Raw genomic sequence first — 26,273 nt, forward strand, 5'->3', positions numbered from 1 at the left:
GGGTCCCCCAGCCGTGTCCGTGGGCTGTGTCCCCCCACGTGTGGGGGTGGTGTTGGGGATGGGGTCAGCCCCCTGCTTGTGTGTCATCCCCCCCATCCTGGGAGCTGAGGGGTCCCCGGGTGCTGCGGGGTGGTGGTGGTGGGATGGTGGCACTGGGGGATTCCTCCTGTGGGGGAAAGGGAGCTAATTACCCTCAGGACTTAATTACCCCCCGGGTGGGTAATGAGGCCCTCCAGTTCTGCCCTGCTGGGTGCCGCCCCTCACCCTCCTGCTGCCTGAGCTCTTTAATGGGATCCTGGCTCAGCCTTCCTCCTCCTCCTCCTCCTCCCCCTGGGCCCAGCACCCCCCTCCCCAGGCCAGCAGGACCACGGGGTCCCCCCACACCCGGGGGGGCAGGGGGGTGCCCCCACCCTGTCCTGTGGGGCTGATTTTGGGTGCAGGGCTGGCGCCGCAGGGGGGACCCGCCGGCAGCCCCACGTTGGGGTGTCGGGTCCCCCCCAAAGGTGCTGCAGGTCCCTGGCACGTGGGGTTAAGGTCCCTTAAATCCCTGCACCCCACAGGGTCACTGGGGTCTTCACGTCCCCTTACTGGTGTCCCTCTGTCCCACCTGGCATGTGTGCCCCCCCCACAGGCTCCCTGCTGCCAGCCGCAGTGGCATGGGGACAGCTTGTCCCCGCTGTCCCTGTGGACACAAAGCCCCTTCTGAGCTTCTAATGAACTTGGCGCTAATGAAGGGGGCCTAATTAAAATACCAGACCCCCCCCTTCAGTGTCACAGACAGGCGGACGGACACTGCTGGGGAGGGGACACGGCTTTCGCCCAGAGCTCAGGCTGGGGGTCCCCACCGTGCCCCCCTCCCTGACGGCTGTTGTGCCCCCCCAGCCTGGCACAGGGGGGGCCCTGGTGGGTGGCGTCACCTTGCTGTCCCCTCTCTGGCTCCATGGCAAGATGGGGTGGGGGACACGGGGGGGACGGGCCCTGGCGGGTGGCATTCCCTCCGCTCTGGCAGCGGCTAAAAATACCCCCCCTGCTCCGCTGCTGGATTAGGGGACTCGGCCAGGCGCTCGGCGGGGACACAGCCCAGAGCCCCCCCAAACGTGTCCCCAACACCCCCCAAACCTGCCCCCAACACTCGAGGCCACGGCAGCGGAGCCGCCAGCACAGGTAGGAACACGCGGGGCGGGGGGAGGACGGGACACAAGGGTGTGACACCCCCTGGCACCCTGCAGCTGCTGGGGGGGGGGGGTGTCCCCTGTATGATGGCACCCCCAGCTTGGTGGGGGTAACGGGGGGGGTTGGGGGAGCTGGGGGTCAAGCCCTGAGCTGTTGCCCCATGGGGACATCCCCTGTGGGTGCTTAGCCCCCCCCCCCCCCATGTAGGGGCTGGTGGGGGGTGATGGTGGAGTGTGAGCCCCCTCTTTTGGGGTGCTGCACCCCATCTGAGGAGGTGATGCCCCGTTTTGGGGGGTACTTGGTCTTTTTTTGGGGGTACAATGTCTAATGGGGGAGTGACGGGCCGTGCTGGGGGGCACGGTGCCTGCCCTGGGGAGGGGGGTGCCTGTCCTGGGGGGGTGGGTATCTGTCGGGGGGTGCAGCGCCCAGCCAGGGGGGAGGGTGTACCCCAGCTCTGACTGGGCTGATCCCATCTCTGTGGGGGGCAGGGAGTGACACCCTGTTGGGGGCGGGGGGGGGCAATGCCTGTCGGGGGGGCACAGTGCCCATCTCGAGGAGGCTGCACTGTTGCTGGAGGTGCCACTGACATTTGGGGGGGGAGGTGGTGGTGTCTGATACCATTTCTTGGGGGGGCACAATGCCTGCCTGGGGGGGGGGGGGGCACGATGCCTGCTTGGGGGGCACAGTTCCTGCTGGGGGATCATGATTCCTGCCTGAGGGTTATGATGCCTGCCGGGGGGGGGGGCACGATCCCTGCCTGGGGGGGCACGATGCACGCCTAGGGGTGACAGTGCCTGCCTGGGGGACACGATGCCTGTTCGGGGGGCACGATGCACGCCTAGGGGTGACAGTGCCTGCCTGGGGGACACGATGCATGCCGAGGGGCGCATGATCCCTGCCTGGGGGGGTCACGATCCCTGCTTGGAGGGTCACGGCTGTCGCCGGGGGGGGCTCTCAGCACCCATCTCGGGCAGAGCCCAGCGGCGCAGCAGGACTGGTTGCTCCGACAACCTTCCTCCTCCTCCTCCTCCTCCTCCTCGCCCACATCCTCCTCCCGCCCCATCCTCTTCCTCGGGCCGGCTTCCGGCCGGGCTCCGCCGGGGACTTTGGTCCAGCCCCGGGTTTCCTGCATCAATCATCAACCAGGGGAGGGAGCGGCGGCCATCGCCCGGCCCTGCCGCCCTGCTGCCGTAAGAGTCCCCGCCGGGGCCACCCCCGCCACCGCCACCCCCGCTGCCACCCCCGCTGCCACCCCCGCTGCCACCCCCGCTGCCACCCCCGCTGCCACCGCCATCCCTGCCACCGCCGCCATCCCTGCCATCCCTGCCGCTGCCGCCCCTGCCCCCGCTGCCCCCCACCATCCCCGCCGCCCCCCGCCCCGCCGCCCCCGGAGCCGCCATGTCCTCGGCCGCCCCGGCCAAGTGCCCCTTCAAGAAGCGGGGCAGCCTGCAGGCCCCCAGCCCCGCAGGTGAGCCCCCCAACAGCCCCCCCCCCCCCCGGGGCTGAGCCCCCCCCCCTCCCCGCTGAGTCCCCCCCCCGGCGGCGCGGTGCCGGCAGCCCACGGGCTGGTCCCGGTCACGCCAACCGGGGGGGGCGATGCTGGGCGGGGGGGATGTGGGTGCTAAGCGGGGTGGGGGGTGTCTATATTTGTTTATATTGGGGGGGGGCGTGCTGGGCTGCTGCCTGGGGGTGCGACGGGGCGGCGTGCCCATCACCGTGGCGTCTGGGCTGCTCCGCGGGCCCTGCCGATGCCGGGGGCTGGGGGGGGGGGGAGGCAGCGGTGTCGGGGTGTCTTGCGTGTCACCCCCCCCACGCGGCAGCGCGGGGCCGAGGGGGGGCCTCTGCGGCGGAGCGGTGGCGCAGTGGGCGCTGTGTGCCGGGGAGGGGGGGGCTGCAGGGTGCTGGGACCCCGCGGGGGTCAGGGTGCTGGTGTTGGGGCAGGGGGGGCTTCATGTGTCACCCCCTGGGTGGTCCCGGCTGGCAGCGTGGCACTGGGTGCTCGGGGGGGGGGGGGGGGGGAGGGGGAGCTGGTGGCACCTTGTGGCTGGCACCCGGGTGGCACGGCTTGGGGGGGGCTCGGGGTGCTGCTGGGGTGGCACAGGGTGATGGGCATGTCCCGGGTAGGTGGCACAGGGTGACAGACGTGTCCCAGGTGGGTGGCACAGGGTGATGGGCATGTCCCGGGTGGGTGGCACAGGGTGACAAGTGTGTCCTGGGTGGGTGGCACAGGGTGATGGGCATGTCCCAGGTGGGTGGCACAGGGTGACAGGTGTGTCCCGGGTGGGTGGTATGGGGTGACAGGCATATCCCGGTGGCACAGGGCACCCTGGGTGTCACTGGGCACCAGCCCTGCTGCGGTGCCACCAGCTGCCACCGCTGCCCGGTGCGGGTGGGCACCCACGGGTACCTGTGTGGTGGGAAACTGAGGCAGGGCAGGGGGTGGCTGAAATGTGGGGGCGGGGGTGGGTGATGGGGCACCCCCTGCCCCCCCAGTCCTGGTTTGGGTGATGCAGGGAGGATGCACTATGGGAGCAAATGGGGTGGAGGGCTTGTAGGGTGGGGGCAGGACGCCTGGGTTCACCCCCCCCAGCTGTGCTGGGTGGGTGAGGGTCTTTTACTGGTGGCCCCAGTTTAACCAGTGGGGCCTGATTTCCAGTGCTTCAAACCCCCCAGTGGTGTTTGGCAGTGCAGGTGGTGGGTACGGGGAGTGCAGAGGAGAGTGCTGGCACCCAGGGGTGTCCCCTGACACGGGGGGGTGCTGGGGGGGGCTGCTTCATGGGGGGGGGGGTGTGGGGGGGGCACTAACCCCCCCAGCCTGGTGGCCTCAGTGCAGGTAGGACCCGGGGTGCTCTGGGGGGGTGGGGTGTCAGGGTGATGAGGTTTGTTTGCTCGGGGGGGGGGAGGTTTGCCTCCCCTTCCTCCCAGTTTGGGGGTACCCCCCCCCCAGGGTTGTGGCTTTCGCACCGGATGGGGGGAGCAGGAGGCTGGACGGGGCGGGGGGGCATTGCTGGTGTTGGGAGGGTGGGCAGAGGGGTGGGGGGGTGGATGGAGCTGCCTGGCTGAGAGAAGGGGAGGAGGGGGGTGTGATGGGGGGGGACCCCAGTGTCCTACGCCCCGCCATGCCAGGAGGGCCCTACCCCCCCCCAAGCCCCTCATTCACTAATGCTGCTGGCTCGTTACCCCACCGAGGGGGCCAGCAGCCCCCTTTTTGCACCGGGGGGGGGCGGGGCTGGGGTGGGCTTCCTCCCTTGAGCCACCTCAGTTTCCCCATCACCGCTGTGGGGACCAGTATCCCACTTCTGGGGGGGGACACACGGATGGACTGTGGAGGAGCTGATTAACCCCCCCCAGCCCGGGTCGGGGGGTCTGAGCCCCCCCAGCTCATGCTGTCCGGGTGTCTGCAGAGCTGCGGGCTGGGCCGGGGTCCCGGCCCCTGCAGTCGGCGCGTTCCCTGCCCGGGACCCCCCACTGCCTGAAGCATTTCCCAGTGGATCTCCGCACCTCCATGGACGGCAAGTACAAGGAGATCGCCGAGGTGGGTCGGTGGGTCCCCTGCAGCCGGGTGTCAACGAGAGGGGTGTGTGTGTCTCCCCTCCATTCTTCCCCCTCCCATCCTCTCCCACCCCCCCCCCCACCTTTCCAGCTTGGTTTGGAGGGGGGGATGGGGTCTGCCCCCCCCCGCCCCGTGCCCGTTCCCCTCCCGGGCTGAGACCGGGCACAGCTCACGGCAGGGATGATCCGGGCAGGAGCTGTTCTGCCGCTCGCTGGCCGAGAGCGAGATGCGGACGGCGCCCTACGAGTTCCCGGAGGAGAGCCCCATCGAGCAGCTGGAGGAGCGGCGGCAGCGCCTCGAACGCCAGATCAGCCAGGACGTCAAGTAAGCTGGGGGGGTGGGGTGGGGGTCCCATCATCCCCCCCCTCCTCCATGGGACGGGACAGGCCGCCCCCTCCCCCACCCCGGGTGCCGCAGGGGGGGCTGTTGGTCCTCTGTGCCAGCTCTGTGTCCTCTCTCCCGTGGGTGTTGCGCTTGGTGTCCCCTTTTTAATTTTTTTTTTTTTCCTGGTTTCTGTGTGGTTTTTCGTTGTTTTCGGCATTAATGGGGTGTTTTCTCTCCCCGGCCCCTCTCTCCCCCCCCTCCCCTCGCCTCGTCCTGGCTGTCCCCCCCCCCCTCCCCATCCCCGCTGCTGCCTGCTTGTCCCCAGACTTGAGCCCGACATTTTGCTCAGAGCCAAACAGGACTTCTTGAAAATTGACAGTGCCGCCGACTTACAGTGAGTGTCCGGCTCGGTGCCACCGGCCGGGGACACGGGGGGTATCAGGGACCCCCCCAGCCCCACTCTGACCCAGCCTCCCCCCACCGCTCCCCCAGACAAAGAGCTGGGAGGTCCCTGCGCGGCTGCTCTCGCTGGCACTGAAGGAGTTAATGCAATAAGAGGGGTGGGGGCGGTTGGGATGAGCTGGGGGGGGGTCCCACCCCGCTGGTGGCACAGGACCCCATCCTGGCCCTGTCACCCCCCACCCCAGACAGGGGGTCCGATGCTGCGTGTCCTCCTCCCTCCTGTCTCCGCTTGGGAGTTGTCTCTGTCATGAGTTATTTCGTTCTCTGTCCCCCCCCCCGCCACTTTCCGTTTTGCTGATGTGGGGCTGGGGGATGTATCTGGGGGGGGGGACAGCAATGCCACCACTGCTGCGGCCATGGGTGGCACCCAGCTGCCCGAAACTGGTGGTGGCATCCCTGGGGACACCGTCACCCTCCTGCCACCCTGGGGCTGGATGCAATTCCTGGGGTGGGGGTTGGCGCTTCTCCCGGGGGGGGGGCCACGAGGGTGGGGACAGGCCATGTCACCATGTCACCGGCCACTGTCTGTACCCACAGGCTCTTCAAGGAGCAGAGCGAAGACCTGGTGGACCATGTCCCCAAGGAGCGGGAGGCGCTGCTGGAGCGGGAGTTCCAGCGGGTCACCATCTCCGGGGAGGAGAAATGCGGGGTGAGCCCCCACCCACCCACCCCAGGACCGGGCGAGGGTCTTCAGGGTGCCAACCCCACCTTGGGGTGGTGGTTTTTTGGTGTCCTTCCCCCCAGGTGCCCTTCACGGACCTTCTGGATGCGGCCAAGAGCGTGGTGAAGGCGTTGTTCCTGCGGGAGAAGTACATGGGCTTGTCGCTGCAGAGCTTCTGCAAGACCACCGCCCGGTACCTGCAGGAGCTCTCCGAGAAACCCCTGGAGACCCGCGGCTACGAGGAAGTGCCCGAGACCCCCGTGGCCGCCGGTGAGCCAGAGCTGGTGGGATCTTCATGTTGCCATGGGGTGCTGGAGGAGCTTTGGGGGAGCCATCTGATGATGCGTGCCTCGTTGGGTGTCTCCCACAGATGCCCCTGTGCACCCCCCGTTTGCGGAGCAGCACCCCTACGAGATGTGGGACCCCCAGGCCATGCCGGCCGACCTGGGCTTCGGGCTGAAGATGGTGGATGGTGTGGTGCACGTCTACACCAAGCAGGACCTCACCGACAAGTGAGCCCTGGGGGTCGCTCGCTGGCATGAGGAGTTTGCTGGGGGGCTGCGGTGGGTGGCGAGGGACACGGGGGGGAGCCCACCGGGTGGTGGCCTCACACGTGACCCATCTCCATGTCCCGTCCCCCTCCCCCAGGAGCACGGAGCTGGACCTGCCATACCCCGACCTGCAGGAGTTCATCGCCGACATGAATTTCCTCATGGCTTTGATCATCAACGGGCCCATGTAAGGAGAAGGGTCCCACTGCGGGGGGTCTCTTGGTGGGGACAGAACCTTGGGGACAGCACCAGAGGACATGACGGTGGCTATGACACATGGTACTGGTGCAGCTCCCACATCCGTCTTCACGGTCACCGTGCACAGGGAGGGGTGCCGAGGGTCCGGAGCCATCATCCTGGTGGGCACCAGCCTTTTGGGGTTGGCTGTTCTCCCTCCTGTCCCCCAAATTGATGCCCCCTCCCCACCTTGGGCAGCAAATCCTTCTGCTACCGCCGGCTGCAGTACCTGAGCTCCAAGTTCCAGATGCACGTGCTGCTCAACGAGATGAAGGAGCTGGCGGCCCAGAAGAAGGTGCCCCACCGCGACTTCTACAATATCCGCAAGGTACCCGCCGGCTCGTGATGGGGGGTCCTGGCTTGACCCTGGGGCGCTTGGAGGCTCTCGGGGCTGAGCAGCCCCTCTGGCCATGCAGGTGGACACCCACATCCACGCCTCGTCCTGCATGAACCAGAAGCATCTCCTGCGCTTCATCAAGCGGGCCATGAAGAAGCACCTGGATGAAATCGTCCACGTGGAGAAGGGCAAGGAGCAGACGCTCAAGGAGGTCTTCGAGACCATGAACCTCACCGCCTACGACCTGAGCGTGGACACGCTGGATGTCCACGCGGTACGGGGGGATGCCTCCGAGTCCTGGAGCTGAGCAGGGCCCCCAGCCCATCTCTGGCCAGGGTGGAGGATCTTCTCCAGGGGTTGTCCCAGGGTGGGGTGGGGGATGCCAGGGGGCTCTGCATAGGGATGTTGTGGTGGCTCGGGGGTGACGAGGGGTCTCGGCTCACATCTGCGTCCCGCTGCCAGGACCGCAACACCTTCCACCGCTTTGACAAGTTCAATGCCAAGTACAACCCCATCGGCGAGTCCATCCTGCGGGAGATCTTCATCAAGACGGACAACCGCGTCTCGGGGAAGTACTTTGCCCACATCATCAAGGTGAGCAGCGCTGCTGGGTGACCCTCCACATCTCCCTCCATTGCCTGCGGTGGTAATGCCACCCACGTCCCCCTTCCCAGTGGCCGAGGGGTGACGCTTGCCCCTCCGGCCCCGGCAGGAGGTGATGTCCGACCTGGAGGAGAGCAAATATCAAAACGCCGAGCTGCGGCTCTCCATCTACGGCCGCTCCCGGGACGAGTGGGACAAGCTGGCCCGCTGGGCCGTCAACCACCGCGTCCACTCCAACAACGTCCGCTGGCTCGTGCAGGTGCCCCGGCTCTTGTGAGTAACGGGGGGGGAAGATACCCTCAGCTGGGGCCACGTCCTGGGTGGGGAAACCAAGGGCATCCCCCACTGCTGGGTGGCGTGGGGTGGGGTGGGACAGGACAGCCAGCTCTGAGCGGGTGCTGTCCCCCTGCAGTGATGTCTACCGGACGAAGAAGCAGTTGGCCAACTTCCAGGAGATGCTGGAGAACATCTTCCTACCTCTTTATGAGGCCACTGTCCACCCTGCCCAACACCCGGAGCTGCACCTCTTCCTGGAGCATGTGAGCACCACGTCCCGCTCCAGGGGAGGGGGACAGGGGGCACCAGGGGCACCCAAACCCCCCAGCCTTGAGGGCTGGGGTGTATCTCCCGCTGGAGCGGTGACCGTCCCACCCTGTGCTGGTCTCTCCCGCAGGTGGACGGCTTCGACAGTGTGGATGACGAATCCAAACCAGAGCATCACATCTTCAACCTGGACAGCCCCTTGCCGGGCAACTGGGTGGAGGAGGACAACCCCCCCTACTCCTACTACCTGTACTACATGTACGCCAACATGACAGTGCTCAACCACCTCCGACGGTAAGGCCACCTCGGGGTCCCCAGTCCTGGGGGGGTTCCTGGGGGGGCCGGACGGTGACGGTCAGCCCCCCGTTGCAGGAAGAGGGGCTTCCACACCTTCGTCCTGCGCCCGCACTGCGGCGAGGCTGGCCCCATCCATCACCTCGTCTCGGGCTTCATGGTCTCGGAGAACATCTCCCATGGCTTGCTGCTCCGCAAGGTGAGCGGGGACCGGGGTGCCCGTGGGGGCCGGGTGCGTGGCTGGGACCCCCCCTCACCCTGCCATCCCCCCCCCCCAGGCCCCCGTCCTGCAGTACCTCTACTACCTGGCGCAGATCGGCATCGCCATGTCCCCGCTGAGCAACAACAGCCTCTTCCTCAGCTACCACCGCAACCCCCTGCCCGAGTACCTCTCACGGGGGCTCATGGTCTCCCTCTCCACCGACGACCCCCTCCAGTTCCACTTCACCAAGGTGACTGGTTGTTGGTGGGGGGTTATGGACCACCGACCCCCCCCAAAATGGCTATGGGGTGGCTACCAGCCAAGCCGTGGCAATGGGCCAGGGTTGGTGGTGGCAGGGAGCGAGGCGATGCCAATAGGCTCTGGAGGATGCTGATGGTCCAGGGGGGTGGGAGAAGCTGGGGACCCCCATCCTCTCCAGGGCGTGGCCCATGGGTGGGTGCTGAGCCATGTGCCCCCCCAGGAGCCGCTGATGGAGGAGTACAGCATCGCCACCCAGGTCTGGAAGCTCAGCTCCTGCGACATGTGCGAGCTGGCCCGCAACAGCGTCCTGATGAGCGGCTTCTCCCACAAGGTACTGCACCTCCCCCGTTCCCACCGGGACCCCCGAGCACTGTGGTGGGTGCTGGCAGCACCCAAGGGTGCCAGGCAGCTGTGGGAGCTTCCCCCTTGCTCCTCTCCCCAGGTGAAGAGCTACTGGTTGGGTCCCCACTACCTGAAGGAGGGTCCGGAGGGCAACGACATCCGTCGCACCAACGTCCCCGACATCCGCGTGAGCTACCGCTTCGAGACGCTGTGCCAGGAGCTGATGCTCATCACGCAGGCGGTGCAGACCGAGGAGCTGGAGACCATCCAGGAGGAGGATGCTCTCACCATCACCTCCACCCTGGGCACCCACTGACTCCCCCCCTGAGCTTCTGTCCAGGACCCCTCTGTCACCCCACATCCCCCCAGGGCTTCGCTGCCGTCCCCCTCCTGCTACCTCCCGCCCTGGGAAGGGGACGTTCCCCGCTGCTGTCCCCAGCGCCCTGCCGGTGCCACCGTGGGGGTCGGAGTTTGCAGAGTTCTTTCCGTTTCTTGGGTTTTTTGGTCTTTTTTTGTTGTTTTGTTATTTTTTTAACGTGTGTCTCCTCGCTGGATTGGTCCCTGCCAGGCTTGGTGGCATGGGGATGATGCTACAGGAGGTGACATGGGTGTGGGCACTGCTGGAGGGTCCTGGCTTCACCTCCCAGCTTGGGACACGGTGACAAGTTGGGGGACACCGGTGCTGGCCGTGGGGATGTTGGGGGACCCAGCCCAGCAGCAGGACGCAGAGCCTGATGCTTTTTAATTGCCTGCCCCCCTCTCCGTCCGTTTTCTCACCCCACGGGGACATGGGGACAAGCCAAGCAGCAGCTGAGGGACCCAAACCCGAGCTCTCCGCGCCCCCGGGCTCCTCTCGCACCCTCCCGCTGGGTGCCACGGCAATGGGGACCCGGTGGCCCAGGGGACATGGGGTGCTGTCTGGAGGGGTCGGTACCTGGCGGAGGATGCTCCATCCTCCTCATCACCTCAGGGAGGAAGGCAGAGGGGCCGGGGGAGGTGACATCTGTCCCTATCCCCCATGCTCCCAGGAGCTGTTTGTGGCCCGGATCGGGCTGGATGAGGCTTCTCCTTCCCGGTGGGGTGTTACCCTGTCCCCGTCCCCCCGTCCCCCCATCCCGGTCCTTCCTCCCACCATGGTCCGGAGCTGGTGGCCAGCGCTCCCAGGAAAACATGATGGCGACCATGAAAAAAAAGGAAAAAGTTAAAAAACCCCCACAAACGACCAAGCATGAAAAATAAAGTATTTAAGTAAAATACTTCAATTTAAGCGTGGTGGTGGTGGGGGGGGGGGGTTGTGGTAGGAAGTATCGTGGCCCCAGAGGGAAACTGAGGCAGCAGGAGGGTGGCCCCATAGGTGGTCACCATAGGGTTGTGTGTCCTCCCCGATGGCTTGGCTTTGGGGATGGGGGGGTCCCCACAGTGAGGGGGGTGGGGGATCCTGGGCGGCGGGTGGCCGTTGACCCCGTGGCTGGCAGGACACCGTGGCACCCTGCCTGCGCCCGGTCACGGGAGCAGAAAGGGGAGGGCTCAGCACCTTTGCCCTGTTCCCATCCGTCTCCCTGCAGAGCTGGAGCTGGGTGCCGCCATGGTGGTCACTCTGGGATACTGGGACATCCGTGGGGTGAGTGGGGGGCATTGGGGTGAGGGTCCCAGTGTGTGGGGGGTCCTGGGGAGCACGGGGGGGGTGTTGGTGGGTGCTGACGGTGGGTGCTGTGTCCCCCCAGCTCGCCCATGCCATCCGCCTGCTGCTGGAGTACACGGAGACCCCCTACCAGGAGAGGCAGTACCGGCCCGGCCCCGGTGAGGGGGGGCAACCAGGGACCACCCCCCCGTGTCCCCTCACCCCCCGCGTCCTCATCACCCGGGTTCGTGCTGTGTCAGAAACCGGCTGGGGAGGAGACCCCCTCCCTGTTCTGCAGGGTGACAGCGCAGCCTGTCCTTCTGCCCCCCTCCCCCCAGCTCTGGGGGGGCACCCCTGCCCCCTCCCCACCCTGGACCTCGCCCCCTGCTCAGGTCCCCCCTTACCTGCCCAGGGTGCCTGGGATGGGGGGGGGGGGGGGGGCACACATGGCTGCTCCTGGGGTGCAGCAGAGACCCCCCTGCTGCACACTCCCCCCCTCCCCAAATTTGCTGTGGGTGCGATGATGGGTGCCTGGGGGGGTACCCCTGCCCCCTCCCCACCCTGGACTTTGACCCCTGCTCAGCGCCCCCCTTACCTGCCCAGGGTGCTTGGGACGGGGGGGGGGGTACATGTGGTTGCTCCTGGGGTGCAGCAGAGACCCCCCCTGCTGCACGCTCCCCCCCCCCCCCCCGAATTTGCTGTGGGTGCAAGGGGGGGGTACCCCCTGCCCCCTCCCCACCCTGGACCTCGCCCCCTGCTCAGGCCCCCCCCTTACCTGCCCAGGGTGCTTGGGATGGGGGGGTACATGTGGCTGCTCCTGGGGTGCAGCAGAGACCCCCCCTGCTGCACACTCCCCCCCCCCCCCGAATTTGCTGTGGGTGCGATGATGGGTGCCTGGGGGTGTCCCCCCACCCCATCTCTCTGCCCTCCCCCAGCCCCTGACTTTGACCCAAGTGACTGGACCAACGAGAAGGAGAAACTGGGCCTCGACTTCCCCAACGTAGGTGATGGACAGGGAATTGGGGGGTGGGCAGGGGCTGGGGGGGCACCACAGCTGACTCCCCCCGATGCCCCCCCCCCCCCCAGCTACCCTATCTCATCGATGGCCCCACCAAGTTGACGCAGAGCAACGCCATCCTGCGCTACATCGCCCGCAAGCACAAGATGTGTGAGTGATGGACGTGGGGGGGGGGTCCCAGCACCAAGGGGGGGTCTCTGGGGTGGAGGGGCTGATGTGTCTCCATCCCGCAGGTGGTGAGACGGAGGAGGAGATGCTGCGCGTGGACATGCTGGAGAACCAGCTCATGGATTTACGGATGAGCTTCGCCCGGCTGTGCTACAACCCCGACTTCGTGAGTACTCCCGTGGGGGGGGGGGGGCACAGGGGGACGGCCCCCCACCCCTGGCCACCAGGGTCTTGTCCCCAACCCCACTGGGGACAAGGGGAATCAAGGTGGCCAGCATGGGGGGTGCGCTGGGTGCATCCCTGGCCTGGCTGCAGTCAGGGGGGGATGCCCCCGGGTGCTGGGGGAGTTGGGGGGGCAGCCCCCACCCCAGCTTTGCCCCCCCCCCCTTCCCAGGAGAAGCTGAAGCCAGCGTACCTGGAGCAGCTGCCGGGAAAACTGCGGGAGCTGTCGCGGTTCCTGGGCTCCCAGCCATGGTTTGCAGGGCAGAAGGTAGGTGGGGGGTGCTGGGGGGTTTGGGGGGGTCCTGTGGGGGCTGACCCCTCTGTCACACACCCCCCCCCAGCTCACCTTCGTGGACTTCTTGGCGTATGACGTGCTGGACCAGCACCGCATGTTCGTCCCCGAGTGCCCTGAGCTGCAGGGCAACCTGGGCCAGTTCCTGCAGCGCTTCGAGGTGAGTGGGGACACGCGGGGACACCCCACTGTCACCGTCCCCGACACCCTGCTGTCACCCACCCCGACACCCCACTGTCCCCAGCACTATCTGTAGCACCCCAGTGTCCCTGGCCCCATCCTGGGACTCTGGTGTCCCCATCTCTGCCCCAACACCCTGGGGTCCCTGTCCCCATCTCCAACACCCCAGTGTTCCCACCCCTGTCCCCAGCACCTTGGGGTCCTTGTCCCCATCCCTAACATCCCGGTGTCCCTGTATCTGTCCCCATCCCTAACACCCTAGTGTCCCTATCCCTGTCCCTGACACCTGGGGTCCCCATCCCCACCCCGACACCCTGGTGTCCCTGTCCCCATCCCTGAAATTCTGGTGTCCCCAACCCCATCCCTGACACCCTGGTGTCCCCATCCCCGATACCTTGGGGTCCCCATCCCCACCCTGACACCCCGGTGTCCCTGTTCCTATCCCTGACACCCCGGGGTCCCTGTCCCCATCCCCATCCCTGACACTCCCCATCCCTACCCCTGACACCCGGTACCCCTGTCCCCATCCCTGAAACTGTGGTGTCCCCATCCCTGACACCTCGGGGTCCCTGTCCCCATCTCTGAAACTCTGGTGTCCCCAACCCCATCCCTGACACCCTGGGGTCCCTGTCCCCATCCCTGACACCCCAAGGTCCCTGTTGCCATCCCCATCCCTGACATCCTGGTGTCCCCATCCCCACCCCAGACATTCCAGTGTCCCTGTCCCCAACCCCATCCCTGACACCCTGGGGTCCCTGTCCCCATCCCTGACACCCCGGGGTCCCTGTCCCCATCCCCATCCCTGACATCCTGGTGTCCCCATCCCCACCCCAGACATTCCAGTGTCCCTGTCCCCATCCCCATCCCTGACACCCCAGGGTCCCTGTCCCCATCCCCATGCCTGACATCCTGGTGTCCCCATCCCCACCCCAGACATTCCAGTGTCCCTGTCCCCATCCCCATCCCTGACATCCTGGTGTCCCCATCCCCATCCCTGACACCCCAGGGTCCCTGTCCCCATCCCCATCCCTGACACCCCGGGGTCCCTGTCCCCATCCCTGACACCCCAAGGTCCCTGTCCCCATCCCTGACATCCTGGTGTCCCCATCCCCACCCCAGACATTCCAGTGTCCCTGTCCCCATCCCCATCCCTGACACCCTGGGGTCTCTGGCCCCATCCCCATCCCTGACACCCCGGGGTCCCTGGCCCCATCCCCATCCCTGACACCCTGGGGTCTCTGGCCCCATCCCCATCCCTGACACCCCGGGGTCCCTGTCCCCATCCCCATCCCTGACACCCTGGGGTCCCTGTCCCCATCCCTAACACCCCGGGGTCCCTGTCCCCATCCCATTCCTCCCCGCAGGCTCTGGAGAAGATCTCCGCTTACATGCGGTCGGGGCGCTTCATGAAGTCCCCCATTTTCTGGCGCACGGCGCAGTGGTGCAACACCAAGGAGTGAGCGGGGTGTCCCCCCCATGTCCCCCCCGCCCCCCCCGTGCTCCCCTCGCACCCCCCTCCCACGCCCCCAGCCCCCTCCCCTGTTGAATAAGTTGCGGGGGTGGGGGGTGGGGGCTCCCCCCTTGTCCAGCTGCTGTGATGAGCATGGAATCATAGAATCGTGGGAATGTAGAGTTGTGGAATCGTGGAATCGTGGAATTGTGGAATCATGGAGTTGTAGAATTGTGGAATTGTATAATTGTGGGATTGTGGAATCATGGAATCGTGGAATTGTGGAATTGTAAGTTTGTGGAATCGTGGAATTGTAGAATTGTGGGATTGTAGAATTGTGGAATCATGGAATTGTGGAATCATGGAATTGTATAACTGTGGAATTGTGGAATCGTAGAATCATGGAATCATGGAATTGTGGAATTGTGGCATCACTGAGGTTGGAGAAGACCTTTAAGATCGCCGGCTCCAGCCACTAACCCAGCACAGCCAAGGCCACCACTAACCCATGTCCCCAGGTGCCACATCTCAGTGTCTTTTAAATCCCTGGGGGATGGTGACACCCCCCTGCCCCCCCAGCAACCTGTCCGAACCCACCGGGCAGGCACACTTGGGTGGGTTTTGCTAATAATGGAACGGGATAAATAAGCTGTAATTTTTTTTTTTTTTGGGGGGGGGGGGGTTACATTGTGGAACACCCCCAGCTTTGCACAGCCCTGACCATCCTGCCGGGGGCTGCGGGGACCCCCGCCTTGTGGGGGGATCCCCCATCTTCTGGGGGTGACTCCTGGGGGGTAATGGAAGAGGGGGCTATTGGACCCTCCTGCACCCTGGGGTGGGGGGAGGCCATTCCCACATGCCCCCCCTCCCCACATAATGGGGACCCCCATGGGGGATGTGGGCCCCCCGAATAATGAGGCCTCCATGCAAATTAGGGGCTTGAAAGGGGGGACACCCGTGCCGCTTGAGGGGGGGGTCACAGAGACACTCATGCCCCCCCAGGATAAGACAGTGCCTATGCAGACAGGGGGGGCTGCTCCCCAAAGCCAAGGGGACCCCCATGCAGTCCGAGGGGCTTCAAGGGAGGATTCGTGCCCCTCCCCAAAATAAAGGGGACTACATACAGCTTGGGGATGCAAAGGCGGCATCATCCCCCCCCCCCCCGATGAATATTGGGGGGGTCATGGGGAGGCCCATGCCCTTCCCAGGACTAGGGGACCCCAATGCAGACTGCCCCCCCCCCCCCCAGGATAAGGGGGACTGCCCATGCACCCTGGGTGATCCAAGGGGGGGTACTCATGCACCCCCCCCAGGTAAGGGGGACCCCTATGCCATCGGGGGGCCACAGACCCCCGGGGTAAGGGGGACTGCCATGCACACCGTGGGGCTCAAGGGGGGGCAGCATGTATCTTGGATGGGTTGCAAGGGGGGGGTCCCATGCCCCCAGGATAAGAGGGATCCCACACGGACTGGGGGGGCTGCTCCCCAAAGCGGGGGTGGGGGCGCACCCCAGGATAAGGGGTCCCCAGGGACCCTGGAGGCAGCTCAGAGCCCCCCCCCGTAACCCAGGACGGGGGGGGGGGCGCACAGGGGACACGACTCCCCCCACCCCCAGCCACATCCAGCGCTGTCTCCCGCTAAGCCCCGCCCCGCCGCGCCCCGCCCCGTTAAGCCCCGCCCCCAACGCGAGGAAGGGGCGGGGCGGGGCCGCGGTCACGCGGAGGGGGGCGGGGCAGAGGGAGCGGCGCGTGCGGCCATGGCGGTGTTGGGCTACTGGGACATCCGCGGCGTGAGCGTGGGGCTGGGGGGGGGGGGGGGGGGGAACGGTCTGACCCCCCAGCGTGGGCTCCCCCCTGTTCCTGGGGGGGCTCTGGGGGTTCCCCTGCTCCCGGGGGGGACGACTGAGGGGGGGTCTTTCTGCTTCTGGAGGGGGCTGGGTGATCCCTTGCCCTTGGGAGGGGGCGGGGGGGTCTCTCTGCTTCTGGGAGGGAGCTGTGGGGGTCCTCTGCCCCCGGGGGGGTGTCTCTCTGCTCCTGGGGGTGGGCTGTGGGGGTCCCCTTGGTCTTGGGAGGGGGCTGGGGGGTCTCTCTGCTCCTGGGGGGGGAGCTGGGGGGGGCCCCTTGGTCTTAGGAGGGGGCGGGGGGGGGGGGTTCGCTGCTCCTTAGGGGGGATATGGGGGTCCCCTTGGCCTTGGGAGGGGGCTGGGGGGGTCTCTCTGCTCCTGGGGGGCGAGCTGGGGGGCGTCCCCTTGGTCTTGGAGGGGATGTTGTTTTGGGGGGAACCCAGTGGGTTGTGGGGTCCCCCCTGCCTGTGGGGGGTGGGTGGGTGGACAGACAGATGGGATGTGGCTCATCCTCCTCTGTACCTCAGTTTCCCCATGATGGGGGGGTGGGGGATTTTTTTGGGGTCTCACTGATCCCCGCCCTCCCCCCCCCCCAGCTTGCCCATGCCATCCGCCTGCTGCTGGAGTACACCGAGACGCCCTACGAGGACAAGCTCTACAGTTGTGGGGAAGGTAGGGGGGGGGGGCAGGGGGGTCCCCACACCACCCTCAACCTCTCTGGCTTCTGGGGGGGGGGCACAGCATCACCCAACACCCCCCTGTCCCCCCCTCCAGCTCCCGACTACGACAAGAGCCAGTGGATCAATGAGAAGGAGAAGCTGGGGCTGGACTTCCCCAACGTAGGTGGTCTTGAGCGGGGGGTGGCCCTGGGGGTGGGTCCCGGGTGGCCCCATGCCTTGGTGGCCCCATGCCTCGGTGTGTCCCCCAGCTCCCTTACTTCATCGACGGCCCCACCAAGCTGACGCAGAGCAACGCCATCATGCGCTACATCGCCCGCAAGCACAAGATGTGTGAGTGCTGCGTAGGCTTGGAGTAGGGATGGAGTAAGGTGGGGTGGGCAGGGATGGGGTGAGGTAGGGTTGGAGTTGGGCTTTGGCGTTTGGATTATGGTTGGAGTTGGAGGTAATTCCGGCTTGGGGTTGGAGTAAGGTTGGAGTTGGGCTGTTGTGGGATGCCCCTGGGTGCTGTGTCCCCATCGCGCAGGCGGTGAGACGGAGGAGGAGATCCTCCGCGTGGACATGCTGGAGAACCAGATCATGGATTTCCGCATGAGCCTGGTGATGGTCTGCTACAACCCCGACTTCGTGAGTGTCCCGGCACTGGGTGACCCGTGCCAGGGGTCCTCCCTGGCCATGCCTTGGGCTGCCCCAGCCTCGAGGACCCCCTGTGGGGAAGGTGCTGTCCGCTGGGGGGGGGGGCAGGGTGCCCAGCCTCCCCCCTCCCACTACCCCTCCCTCCTGCAGGAGAAGCTCAAGCCGGGCTACCTGGAGCAGCTCCCGGGCAAGCTGAAGCTCTTCTCCAACTTCTTGGGGGACAGAAAGTGGTTTGCAGGAGAGAAGGTACAACCGAGACCCTGGAGGGGGGGCAGGGGGGCTGGGCAGGGGGTTTGTCCTCACTGTGTCCCCTCTCCATCCCAGCTCACCTTCGTGGACTTCCTGATGTTCGACGTGCTGGAGCAGAACCGCATCTTTGAGCCCAAGTGCCTGGAGCCCTTCAAGAACCTCAAGGACTTCATGGATCGCTTTGGGGTGAGTGAGGCCACCCTGGCCGTCACCTTCCTGCCCTGGGGAAGGTCCCTGGCCCCCGGGGGCATCCAGAAGTGGGGGGATACCCTGGTGGGAGGGGTCTCTGACATTGCCTTTGCCCCCAGGCCCTGGAGAAGGTGGCTGCCTACATGAAGTCCAGCCGCTTCCTGAAGATGCCCATCAACAACAAGATGGCCAAGTGGGGCAACAAGAAGGAGTAGGGGCTTAGCATGGGGCAAGGGCAGCTGGGGGGTCCTGACCTGGCCCCCCCGGCACCCTCCATTGCAGGGTGGGGTGGGCACAGCTGGTGTGAAGCCCCCCAAGACAATAAAGTGCTTTAGATGTGGCACCCTGAGCCCCCGCCCCGAGTACTGTGGTGCTGGGGAGTGGTGGTGGGGGGTGCTGAGCTTGCCCCTCGCCCATCGTGGGGAGGCTGGTGGGTGTGGGGGTGTCATCCACTGCCCCAGCCCCCCGCCTTGGCTTGGCTGGGGTTTGGGGGGGCATGAGCGCAGCCCTGTGCTGTCCCCAGGGCCCCCCCCATGCTCCGTGGGAAGGGAGCCCTGCTCATTAGCACATTCCTGCCGCTAATGAGGCTGCTTTGACAAAGGGGCGGGGAGGGGGGGGCTTGGTACCCTGCCACCCCCCCACGGTGCAGAGCAGGGTGAGCTGGGGACAGCCCTGTCCCTTGGGCCCCTCGCTGCCACCAACCTCTGCACACGCGGGGGGGTGCCCAGGATGGGGACCTGGGGGTGTCCCTTGCAGGGCCCCCAGGGGGGTGGCACACCGTGGCCCCCTCCCTGCCCCAGTGGGGTGGCCCCCTTGCAGACCCTGGTTCTGTCACTCTTTATTTTCCACAGCCATCGCTACACATTTTGAGGGGTGCACACCCGTTGCCCGCCCCCCCCCCCCCCACTTTCCCTGGGGGGCCCCAGCAGCACATCTCCCCGGGGGGAGGCGTGCCCTCTGGTGCAGCGGGGGGGGGCTCCCAGCAGCCTTGTGCCATCGGTGGTTTTGGGGGTGACATGTCCCCTAACCCCCAAGGCTCTCAGTCTTGGGGGGGCCAGGTGGGTTGGGGGTGTGGGGTCCCCCCCCCCCTGGGTCCTGCAGTGCCTGGGGTGCTCCATCCTGCGGGGTGCGTGGTGGGGACAGCAGCGCGGTGGCTCAATCCCTGGGGTCCATCTGCAGAGGAGGGGAAGGGTGATGGGTGGGGGGGAGCCCTGGGGAGGGGGTGGGTGGGGGGGCGTGGGGCTGGGGGTCCCTTACCCCCAGGGATGTCCTGGCGGAGGAGAGCTTGAAGAGGACTCGCCGCCACTCCTCGGGGCAGACGGCTTGCAGCTCCGCCGGGCTCATCTGCAGCAGCTGGGACCCCGTCAGCACCCCCAGGCACCGCACTGTGCTGTGGTGTACGATGGACAAAGGGGTGAGCGGGGCTTCCTCCCCCCGTCGTCCGTCCCCCCCCCCCCCAAATGGAGCCACATGGGTTGGGGGGCTCAAAGATCCACCTACATCCGTGAGAAGCCCTTGTCCTTCAGCCAGGCTGTGACCTCCGCCGGTGAGGAGTTGGGGTGCAGGTTGGGGGGGCTGTCCTGGGGAGGGGGACAAGGGGAGGGGGGCAGCGGGGTAGCCCCCTGTCACCTCTTCCTGGTAGTGTGGTGCAGGGAGGGCAGAGGGGACACCCACCTGGCTGGCACTGTCCCCCCCCCTGTGCCCCTGCCCCAGGGGCTCCACGATGTTGCTGGGGACGTAGCCCTTGTCCCCCCAGCCATTCTGCACCAGCCACCACTTGTTCCGCTGGTCCAGGACCTAAGGTGTGTGGTGATGGGAGGGGGGGCAGCACTCTGCTGTCACCCCCTTCCAGGACCCCCAGCAGGCAGGGTGGGGGTCCCAGAGGCATCCTCCCCAGGAGCACCCATAGTGGGGGACGCCCCCGGGTTCTACCTGCAGCGTGTCCCCCACCCTGACGCTCAGCTCCTGCGGGTTCCTGCCCTGAAACTCATACAGGGCTTGGACCAGCCCCTGGGCAGGGAGGGGGGCCCTGGAGATGGGGGGGGGGGTGGGATCAGCATCCAGCCAGAGGCCAAATCCTGCCCCAGCCCTCAGCATCTGCAGGGCAGAGGGAGCACTTACGCTTGGCCGGGACTGTCCCTCCGGCCGGCGAGCGGTGACTGCGCGGGGAGCAGAGAGGGGGTCGCGTGTTGAGAGTGACTTGGGGAAACTGAGGCAGGTGGCGGGAGGTCCTGCCCCCCCCCGAGCTGTACCTGCTCCATGGGAGGGGGCAGCCACCCATCCGAGAAGACCGGGATGTAGTGGGGCACCAGGTTGCCGTTGGGGTACTCTGCCCTGCAACGGGCAGGGGGAGAGCCAAGGTGGGTGCTGTGACCCTCCCCCACCCCATCCAAGGCTAGACACACCCCACACCCCCTTTTGGTGCTGGGGGATGGGGGGGGTTGCCCCCCACCTGGGCTTGTTCCAGGCGATGCCCAGGGTCTTCCAGGTGCGGTGGTGGTCCTGGTGCAGGGTCTTCTCCAGCAGCTCCAGCGCCTCCGGCAGCAGCAGCGGCGCCTCCACCGCCGCGGGCAGGCTGGGGCTGGGGCAGTGCTGCAGCACCTGGGGCGGGCAGTCAGTGTCCCCCGCGGGGGGGGGATGGGCTGACCCCTCCCCCCACCCCTCCCCCGCTCACCCCTTTGCGGGGGACACCCGAGTAGGGGGCACTCACGAAGGAGAGGGCCGTGAAGATGAGGTGCAGCAGCTGGGAGGGGTCCGGGTCCCGCACATGCTGGTGGGTCCGGCCCTGCGTGGAGGGGGGAGAGGGTGTCCCCAGGCAGCCCCCCCCCATCCCCAGGCAGCCCCCCCCCCGTCCCCATGCAGCCCCTCTGTCCCCAAGTACCCCCCCCATCCCCATGCAATCTCCTTTTTCCCAAACAACCCCCCCCATCCACTTGCAGCATCCCCCCACCCCCAGGCGCCCCCTCTCCATCCCCACGCAGACCCGCTGTCTCCACGTCGCCCCCCATCCCCAAGGCCCCTTGTCCCCAAGTACCCCCCTGTCCCCACGCAGTCCCCTTTTTCCCAGGTAGCCCCCCCCATCCCCACGCAGATCCCCCATCTCCATGCAGATTCCCCTGTTCCCAAGTGCCCCCCATCGCCACGCAGCCCCCCCATCCCCAAGGCCTCTCACCTGCATGCAGCCCCTCTGTCCCCAAGTACCCCCCTGTCCCCATGAAGTCCCCTTTTTCCTACGCAGCCCCCCATCCCCATGTACCCCCCTATCCCTGTGCAATCCCCCTTTTCCCACACAGCCCCCCCATCCCCACACTCCTCTCCCAGCAGTGCAGCACCCAGGGACCCCCCCGGGGGTGCCCACTAGCCGGGGGGGTGCGGGGGGTGGTGGTGGTGTCACATCCAGCCCACCAGGACCTACCAGTAGGTTGAGGCCATATTTCACCTTCTGGAAAAACTCTGTGTAGTCACCCTTGGAGGGCAGAGCTGGGGGCAGAGGAGGGGCTGGCACCAGGCTGGGACCCCTGGATGGGACCCCCACCCCCCCTGGCACACAGCCCCCCCCCCCTCACCACCTTTCTTCTTCATCTTCTTCTTCTTGCCGTTGGCGGTGCCGTCCATGCCCAGGGCTGTCTTCAGCTGGACCATGAAGAGGTCCAAGTCGCTCAGCACGTGGTTAAGGACCTCCTGCAGGAGCAGGATGGGACCCGGTAGGTGCTGGCTTGGTTGGGGGGGGGGGGGGCTCAGCTGTCCCCCACCGGAGCTGGGGTGGCTGTGAGGTGGCACTTACAACATCGCGGTCCACGCTGGACGTGACCTGGCCGGGGGGGTCAGTCCGTGGCATCCGCTGGGTGTCCACTGAGCCTGGGGATGGCAGAGGGTCCCAGCTCCGCTGCCTGCCCCCCGCCCCCCACCCCGCTCCTGGGGAAACTGAGGCACACTGCACCCCCCACCCACAGACTCACTGTAGTCCGAGGAGGGCAGCCCACGCTGGGGGGGCGCGTGGAAGTCGGGCTCGGGGGTCTCTGCCCACCGATTTGGGGCCACGTAGGGACCCTGCGCGTATGGGGGGGGCAGGCTCGGCGGCGAGTCCAGGCTGCTCCTGGGAGAGGAGGGATGGGGAGGGGGGGGGCTGAGCCGGGGGGTGGGGTACGGAGTGATGGGGGGGGTGTCTGTGGGGTGGTGGGGTGGGAGGGGGATCTGAGCCCAAGGGTGGGGTATGGGGGTCTGTGCCTGAGGGTTTGGGGGAGGAGGTGGGGGGCTGAGCCTGGGGGGGGGGGCGGCTGTGCCCATGGGGATGAGGGGAGACTGAGCCCAGGGGTGGGGTGCAGGTGTGGGAGGGGTCTGTGCCCATGGGGACGGAGTGGGAGGGGGGCTGAGCCAAGAGCTGGGGTACTAGGGCAAAAGGGGGGGGGGTGTCCACTCCCTGGGAAAGTGTGGGGGGATCTCTGCCAAGGGGGGGGAGCAGGCAGAAGGGGGTCTGTGCCCCCAGGGAGGGACTCTTTGGGGGATGTGGGGGCAGCATGGGCTTATCCCCCACCCCCAGGGAGACCCCCACAGACACCCCCACCCCCCCCAATTTGGGGGGAGGGGGCAAACAACCACGCGCCCCCGTACCTGTGCCCATATTGACTCCTCTGCTCCTCCTTCCACCGCTTCACCAGCTTCTCCAGGCTGCTCTTCAGCGTCTCTGCCTGGCACAGACCCACCACCATCAACCCCCCCACCCCGGGGTGCTGCCTCCCGCCCCTTACCCACCCTCAGGGCTCACCCCCAGATGCTGGCACTGGAAGAGGAGGACGCTGGTCCCCGGGGGGTTCCGCTCCCGCACGCTGATGGCCAAGACCGAGTCGTAGCCGCAGCCGCCCAGCATGGCCGAGCAGCCCTGCACGCTGCCCAGCGGGTAAGTGTCCACCTCCTCCTGGCCGGGGGGGAAACGGGGGGCTCAGCCCCCCCAGAGTGGCTAGGGGGAGGGAAGGGCTAAGGGGATGCAAGGGTTAAAGGGGGGGCTAGGGCGTGGGAGGCCTGTAGGGTTGTGGGGTGTTAAGGGTTAATGGGGATGGAGGTGTTATGGGGGGGTACAGCCAGGGGAATGCCAGGTTTTTGGGGGTGCTGTCTTAGGGGGGTGCATGGGGTGGTATTGGGGGGGCAGCAGGGTTATGGGGGTGCCAGAGCTGGGGGACAACAGGGTTGTGGAGGTGCCAGGGGGTGCCAGAGCTGGGGGACAACAGGGTTGTGGGGGTGCCAGAGCTGGGGGGCAGCAGGGTTGTGGGGGTGCCGGGGTTGTGGGGGTGCCAGAGCTGGGGGACAGAAGAGTTATGGGGGTGTCAGGGGGTGCCAGAGCTGGGGGGGCAGCAGGGTTGTGGGGGTGCCAGGGTTATGGGGGTGCCAGAGCTGGGGGGAAGCAGGATTATGGGGGTGCCAGGGGGTGCCAGAGCTGGGGGCAACAGGGTTATGGGGGTGCCAGGGTTGTGGTTGGGGCCGGGGCCAAGGGGGTGCCAGACCTGTGGCAGTGCGAAGTGCGGGGGGTGCCAGGGTTACGGGGGTGCCATAGCTGGGGCAACACCAGGTTTTGGGGGGTTTGGGTCCAGGGCAGGTGTCAAGGTGGGTGCTGTGGCCAGGGGGTGCCAGGGCTACGGGTGCAGGGGGCGTGCCAGCACTGGGGGGGTGTCGGAAGGCTGATGTGCATGTGGGGGTGAAGGGGGGGTACCGGGATTAATGGGGTGCTATGGCTGGAGCGGGTGTCAGGGCCAGGGGGGTGCGAGGCCCATTGCGGGGGGGGCACCAGGGTTATGGGGTGCCAGAGCTGCTGGGGGTGCCACAGCTGGGGGAACACCCGATTTATGGGGGCGCTGGGTGCAGAGTGGGTGCCATGGCCAAGCTGGGTGCCCTGACCAGGGGGTACCAGACTTTGGGGGTGCCCTGGCCAGGGGGTACCTTGCTCTCTACATCCCTCAGCACCAGTTCCTGGTCCTTGACTTGCAGGATGAGGTCCTGCCCCCAGACCCGTCCCTGAGCCTCCAGCACCTTCAGGTGCTCCAGGCAGTCATCGGCGCTGCGGATGTCCCTCTCCAGGCGCACTGTGAGCAGGTGCTGAGGGGGACACGGGTGGCACCGGGTGCCCTGTTGTCACCCCCTGCTCTGCAAACTGGGGGCACCCAGGCAAGGCTGGGGGGCTCGGGGCAGTTTGGGGGTGTCCTACCTCAACGTGGTGCTGGAAATCGCTTTGGGGCTTGAGCAGGGTCTGGCTGTAGTCCTTGCGCTGGTCTGGGGGGCACGAAGGGTCAGGGGAGGGGACAAGTGGGGGACAGGAGGGGGGGGGGGCGGGTTGGGGGGCAGCCCTCACTCACTGTAGATGCTTTTCCCACTGGGGCGGGCGAAGCTGTTGGACCGTGGAAGGGGGGAGCTGCTGTCGTATTCGCTGCTGGATGGACGGAGGGACGGACCTTTGTGCCCTGCAGTGTGGTCCCCTCTCCCCACCCAGCCCTTGGGGGTCCCCAAGGTGGGGACACCCCCACCCTGCTGGTACTCACCGGGATGGGAACTTGTCCCAGCACCTGAAGGGGTCTCCCATCTTGCCGGGGGCAGCGAGGGTGCCTCGCTTCTGCTCTGGGGTCCTGGGCTGGGCATGGTACCCTGTGTCACCCCCAGTGTGTCCCCAACCACCTGGGGCCCCTGCCACGCCATCCACCACCCCCAGGACGGTGGCATCGCCCCGGTCCCCCACAACCCCCACCCCTGCCCACCCATCCACCCCATCCCAGCCTTGTGGGGCTCACCCAGCAGCTGGACCCCCCCACACACCGTGTCACCAGCTGGGGTCCCTGTCCCGGGGTGCCCCTGCTCACCCCAATCCCGGTGCTGTTGGCCGAGCCGCCCAGGGCTGGGAAGCTCGCAGCGGAGGGTGGCACGGGTGGGGGCAGGGGCTTGACGTCGGCACCGCACCCACCTGCTCTTTGCCCCATGGCATCTGCTTTGAGGCGAGGGGGGGGATGGGAGGGACAACCAGCTGGCACAGCCAGCATCACCCCGGGGTGCCCACCCTGTGGCTGGGCTTGCTCGCCTCGGGGGCACCCAGGTGGGACTGCAGCCCGGAGCGGGCAGGGTGCCCCCCCCCCCCCCCCCGAGCCCCTCCTGGGGCTGAGCATTGGCGACATCCCTCATAGCAGCACCCAACCCTCTGTCCCACAGACCTCTGTGCCCGTGCCCGGCGGGTAACCCTGGGCTCGCCCCGAAAGTTGGTTGCCGCTGGGAAAACGCTTCCAGGGTGGTTTGTGCCAAGGAAAGGGACGGATCCGGTGTGCGGGTCCATGGTGGCAGCAGGGTCACTGTCCCCTGTGCCGTGGAGTCACCCCTGGCCCTGGGTGCTCAGCACCGTTCCATCCCGCAGGGTCCCTTTGCAGGATCCATCCCTTGGCACCCCATGGGCATCGGGGAGACCTTTAGCCCCACTCTGTCCCCCTGAGCTGGGGACACCCGGGTGGCCACGGTGTGGTTGGCACTGACTGGGGTTGTGTCCGTGAGACCAGGGGGACCCCCCTGTCCCTCCTCCCCCAGCACGGCGAGGAGGGTTTGGGTTCCTTTTGAGCCTTTTGACTTCTCTGGGCTGGTCCTGGTGAGCTTGGGGTGTGTGGGGGGGTGATGGGTCAGCTGGGCTGTGGTGGCTGTGTCCCCAAGGGCATTGCTGGCTCTGCGGGGTCCCATTCGTGCCCCCACAGCCCGTCACATCCTGGATGACCCTCTCTCTCCGTTTTCTTTCCAGGTTTTTGGGCCAAACTGGCCCCACCTCAGAAAGACCCCAGCATCATCCCGCACTCCAGAGTGTCACCCAGAGCAGGTGGTGACACCCTTTGGGGGTGTTTGGGGACCATCAGTGCACAGGTAAGAGCAGAACAGAAGGGTAAAGGTGAAGGGGGGGGCTGAGAAAGACCCCAGGGAGCGGGGAGGGGGTGTAGGGGTTGGGTTTATGCCTCAGTTTCCCCATTTCAGGGAGGGACAGGGTGCAGTCCCCAGCGGCGGCCACCAGAGGGCAGTACGTCCCCACGTCGCCCCGTCCTCCGCTGGGGGCCCCCACCAGATGTGCAGCGCCCCCCCCCCATACACAGAGCCCCAGATGTGCCTGGTACCACCCACCCCAGCAGGGTCGCTGGTGCTGTGGACAGTTGGGGGACACTTCTCGAGGTGGGGGCAC

The 26,273-nt window shown here is 66.9% G+C and overlaps 4 protein-coding genes across 4 annotated transcripts; 3 read left to right on the forward strand and 1 right to left on the reverse strand.

Moving 5' to 3' along the window:
* The first annotated feature begins 2,482 nt into the window (after nt 1-2,482).
* AMPD2 (adenosine monophosphate deaminase 2) lies at nt 2,483-10,799 on the forward strand. The gene is given in 19 exon segments (XM_055819696.1): nt 2,483-2,641; nt 4,578-4,708; nt 4,920-5,050; nt 5,376-5,444; nt 6,050-6,161; nt 6,257-6,443; nt 6,544-6,685; nt 6,822-6,911; nt 7,160-7,289; nt 7,378-7,572; nt 7,761-7,892; nt 8,011-8,174; nt 8,314-8,440; nt 8,575-8,738; nt 8,817-8,937; nt 9,017-9,190; nt 9,422-9,532; nt 9,644-9,839; nt 9,842-10,799. Coding segments are annotated over 19 exon segments (2,736 nt in total). The 5' UTR covers nt 2,483-2,571; the 3' UTR covers nt 10,132-10,799.
* Nucleotides 10,800-11,028: 229 nt separating this feature from the next.
* LOC129785755 (glutathione S-transferase 2) lies at nt 11,029-14,872 on the forward strand. Its single transcript, XM_055819725.1, has 8 exons — nt 11,029-11,164; nt 11,268-11,343; nt 12,100-12,164; nt 12,251-12,332; nt 12,416-12,516; nt 12,745-12,840; nt 12,914-13,024; nt 14,409-14,872. The coding sequence occupies exons 1-8, from the start codon at nt 11,129-11,131 to the stop codon at nt 14,502-14,504; spliced, it is 663 nt and encodes a 220-aa protein (XP_055675700.1). The 5' UTR covers nt 11,029-11,128; the 3' UTR covers nt 14,505-14,872.
* A 1,281-nt stretch (nt 14,873-16,153) lies between these two features.
* LOC101919606 (glutathione S-transferase Mu 1-like) lies at nt 16,154-18,437 on the forward strand. Its single transcript, XM_055819726.1, has 8 exons — nt 16,154-16,283; nt 16,934-17,009; nt 17,112-17,176; nt 17,266-17,347; nt 17,541-17,641; nt 17,801-17,896; nt 17,975-18,085; nt 18,208-18,437. The coding sequence occupies exons 1-8, from the start codon at nt 16,251-16,253 to the stop codon at nt 18,301-18,303; spliced, it is 660 nt and encodes a 219-aa protein (XP_055675701.1). The 5' UTR covers nt 16,154-16,250; the 3' UTR covers nt 18,304-18,437.
* Nucleotides 18,438-18,858: 421 nt separating this feature from the next.
* On the reverse strand, nt 18,859-24,691 carry EPS8L3 (EPS8 like 3). Its single transcript, XM_055819951.1, has 18 exons — nt 24,616-24,691; nt 24,433-24,506; nt 24,285-24,349; nt 24,020-24,175; nt 22,854-23,003; nt 22,700-22,776; nt 22,048-22,184; nt 21,873-21,946; nt 21,658-21,769; nt 21,504-21,568; nt 20,799-20,873; nt 20,541-20,689; nt 20,210-20,422; nt 20,021-20,111; nt 19,763-19,885; nt 19,589-19,668; nt 19,346-19,478; nt 18,859-19,261 (listed from the first exon to the last, which is right to left on the reverse strand). Exons 1-18 carry the CDS (start codon nt 24,654-24,656, stop codon nt 19,244-19,246), a joined length of 1,833 nt encoding a protein of 610 aa, XP_055675926.1. The 5' UTR covers nt 24,657-24,691; the 3' UTR covers nt 18,859-19,243.
* Between the last annotated feature and the right edge of the window lie 1,582 nt (nt 24,692-26,273).

The sequence above is a fragment of the Falco peregrinus genome, chromosome 16 (genome assembly GCF_023634155.1).
Source record: "Falco peregrinus isolate bFalPer1 chromosome 16, bFalPer1.pri, whole genome shotgun sequence".
NCBI classification, from domain to species: Eukaryota; Metazoa; Chordata; class Aves; order Falconiformes; family Falconidae; genus Falco; species Falco peregrinus.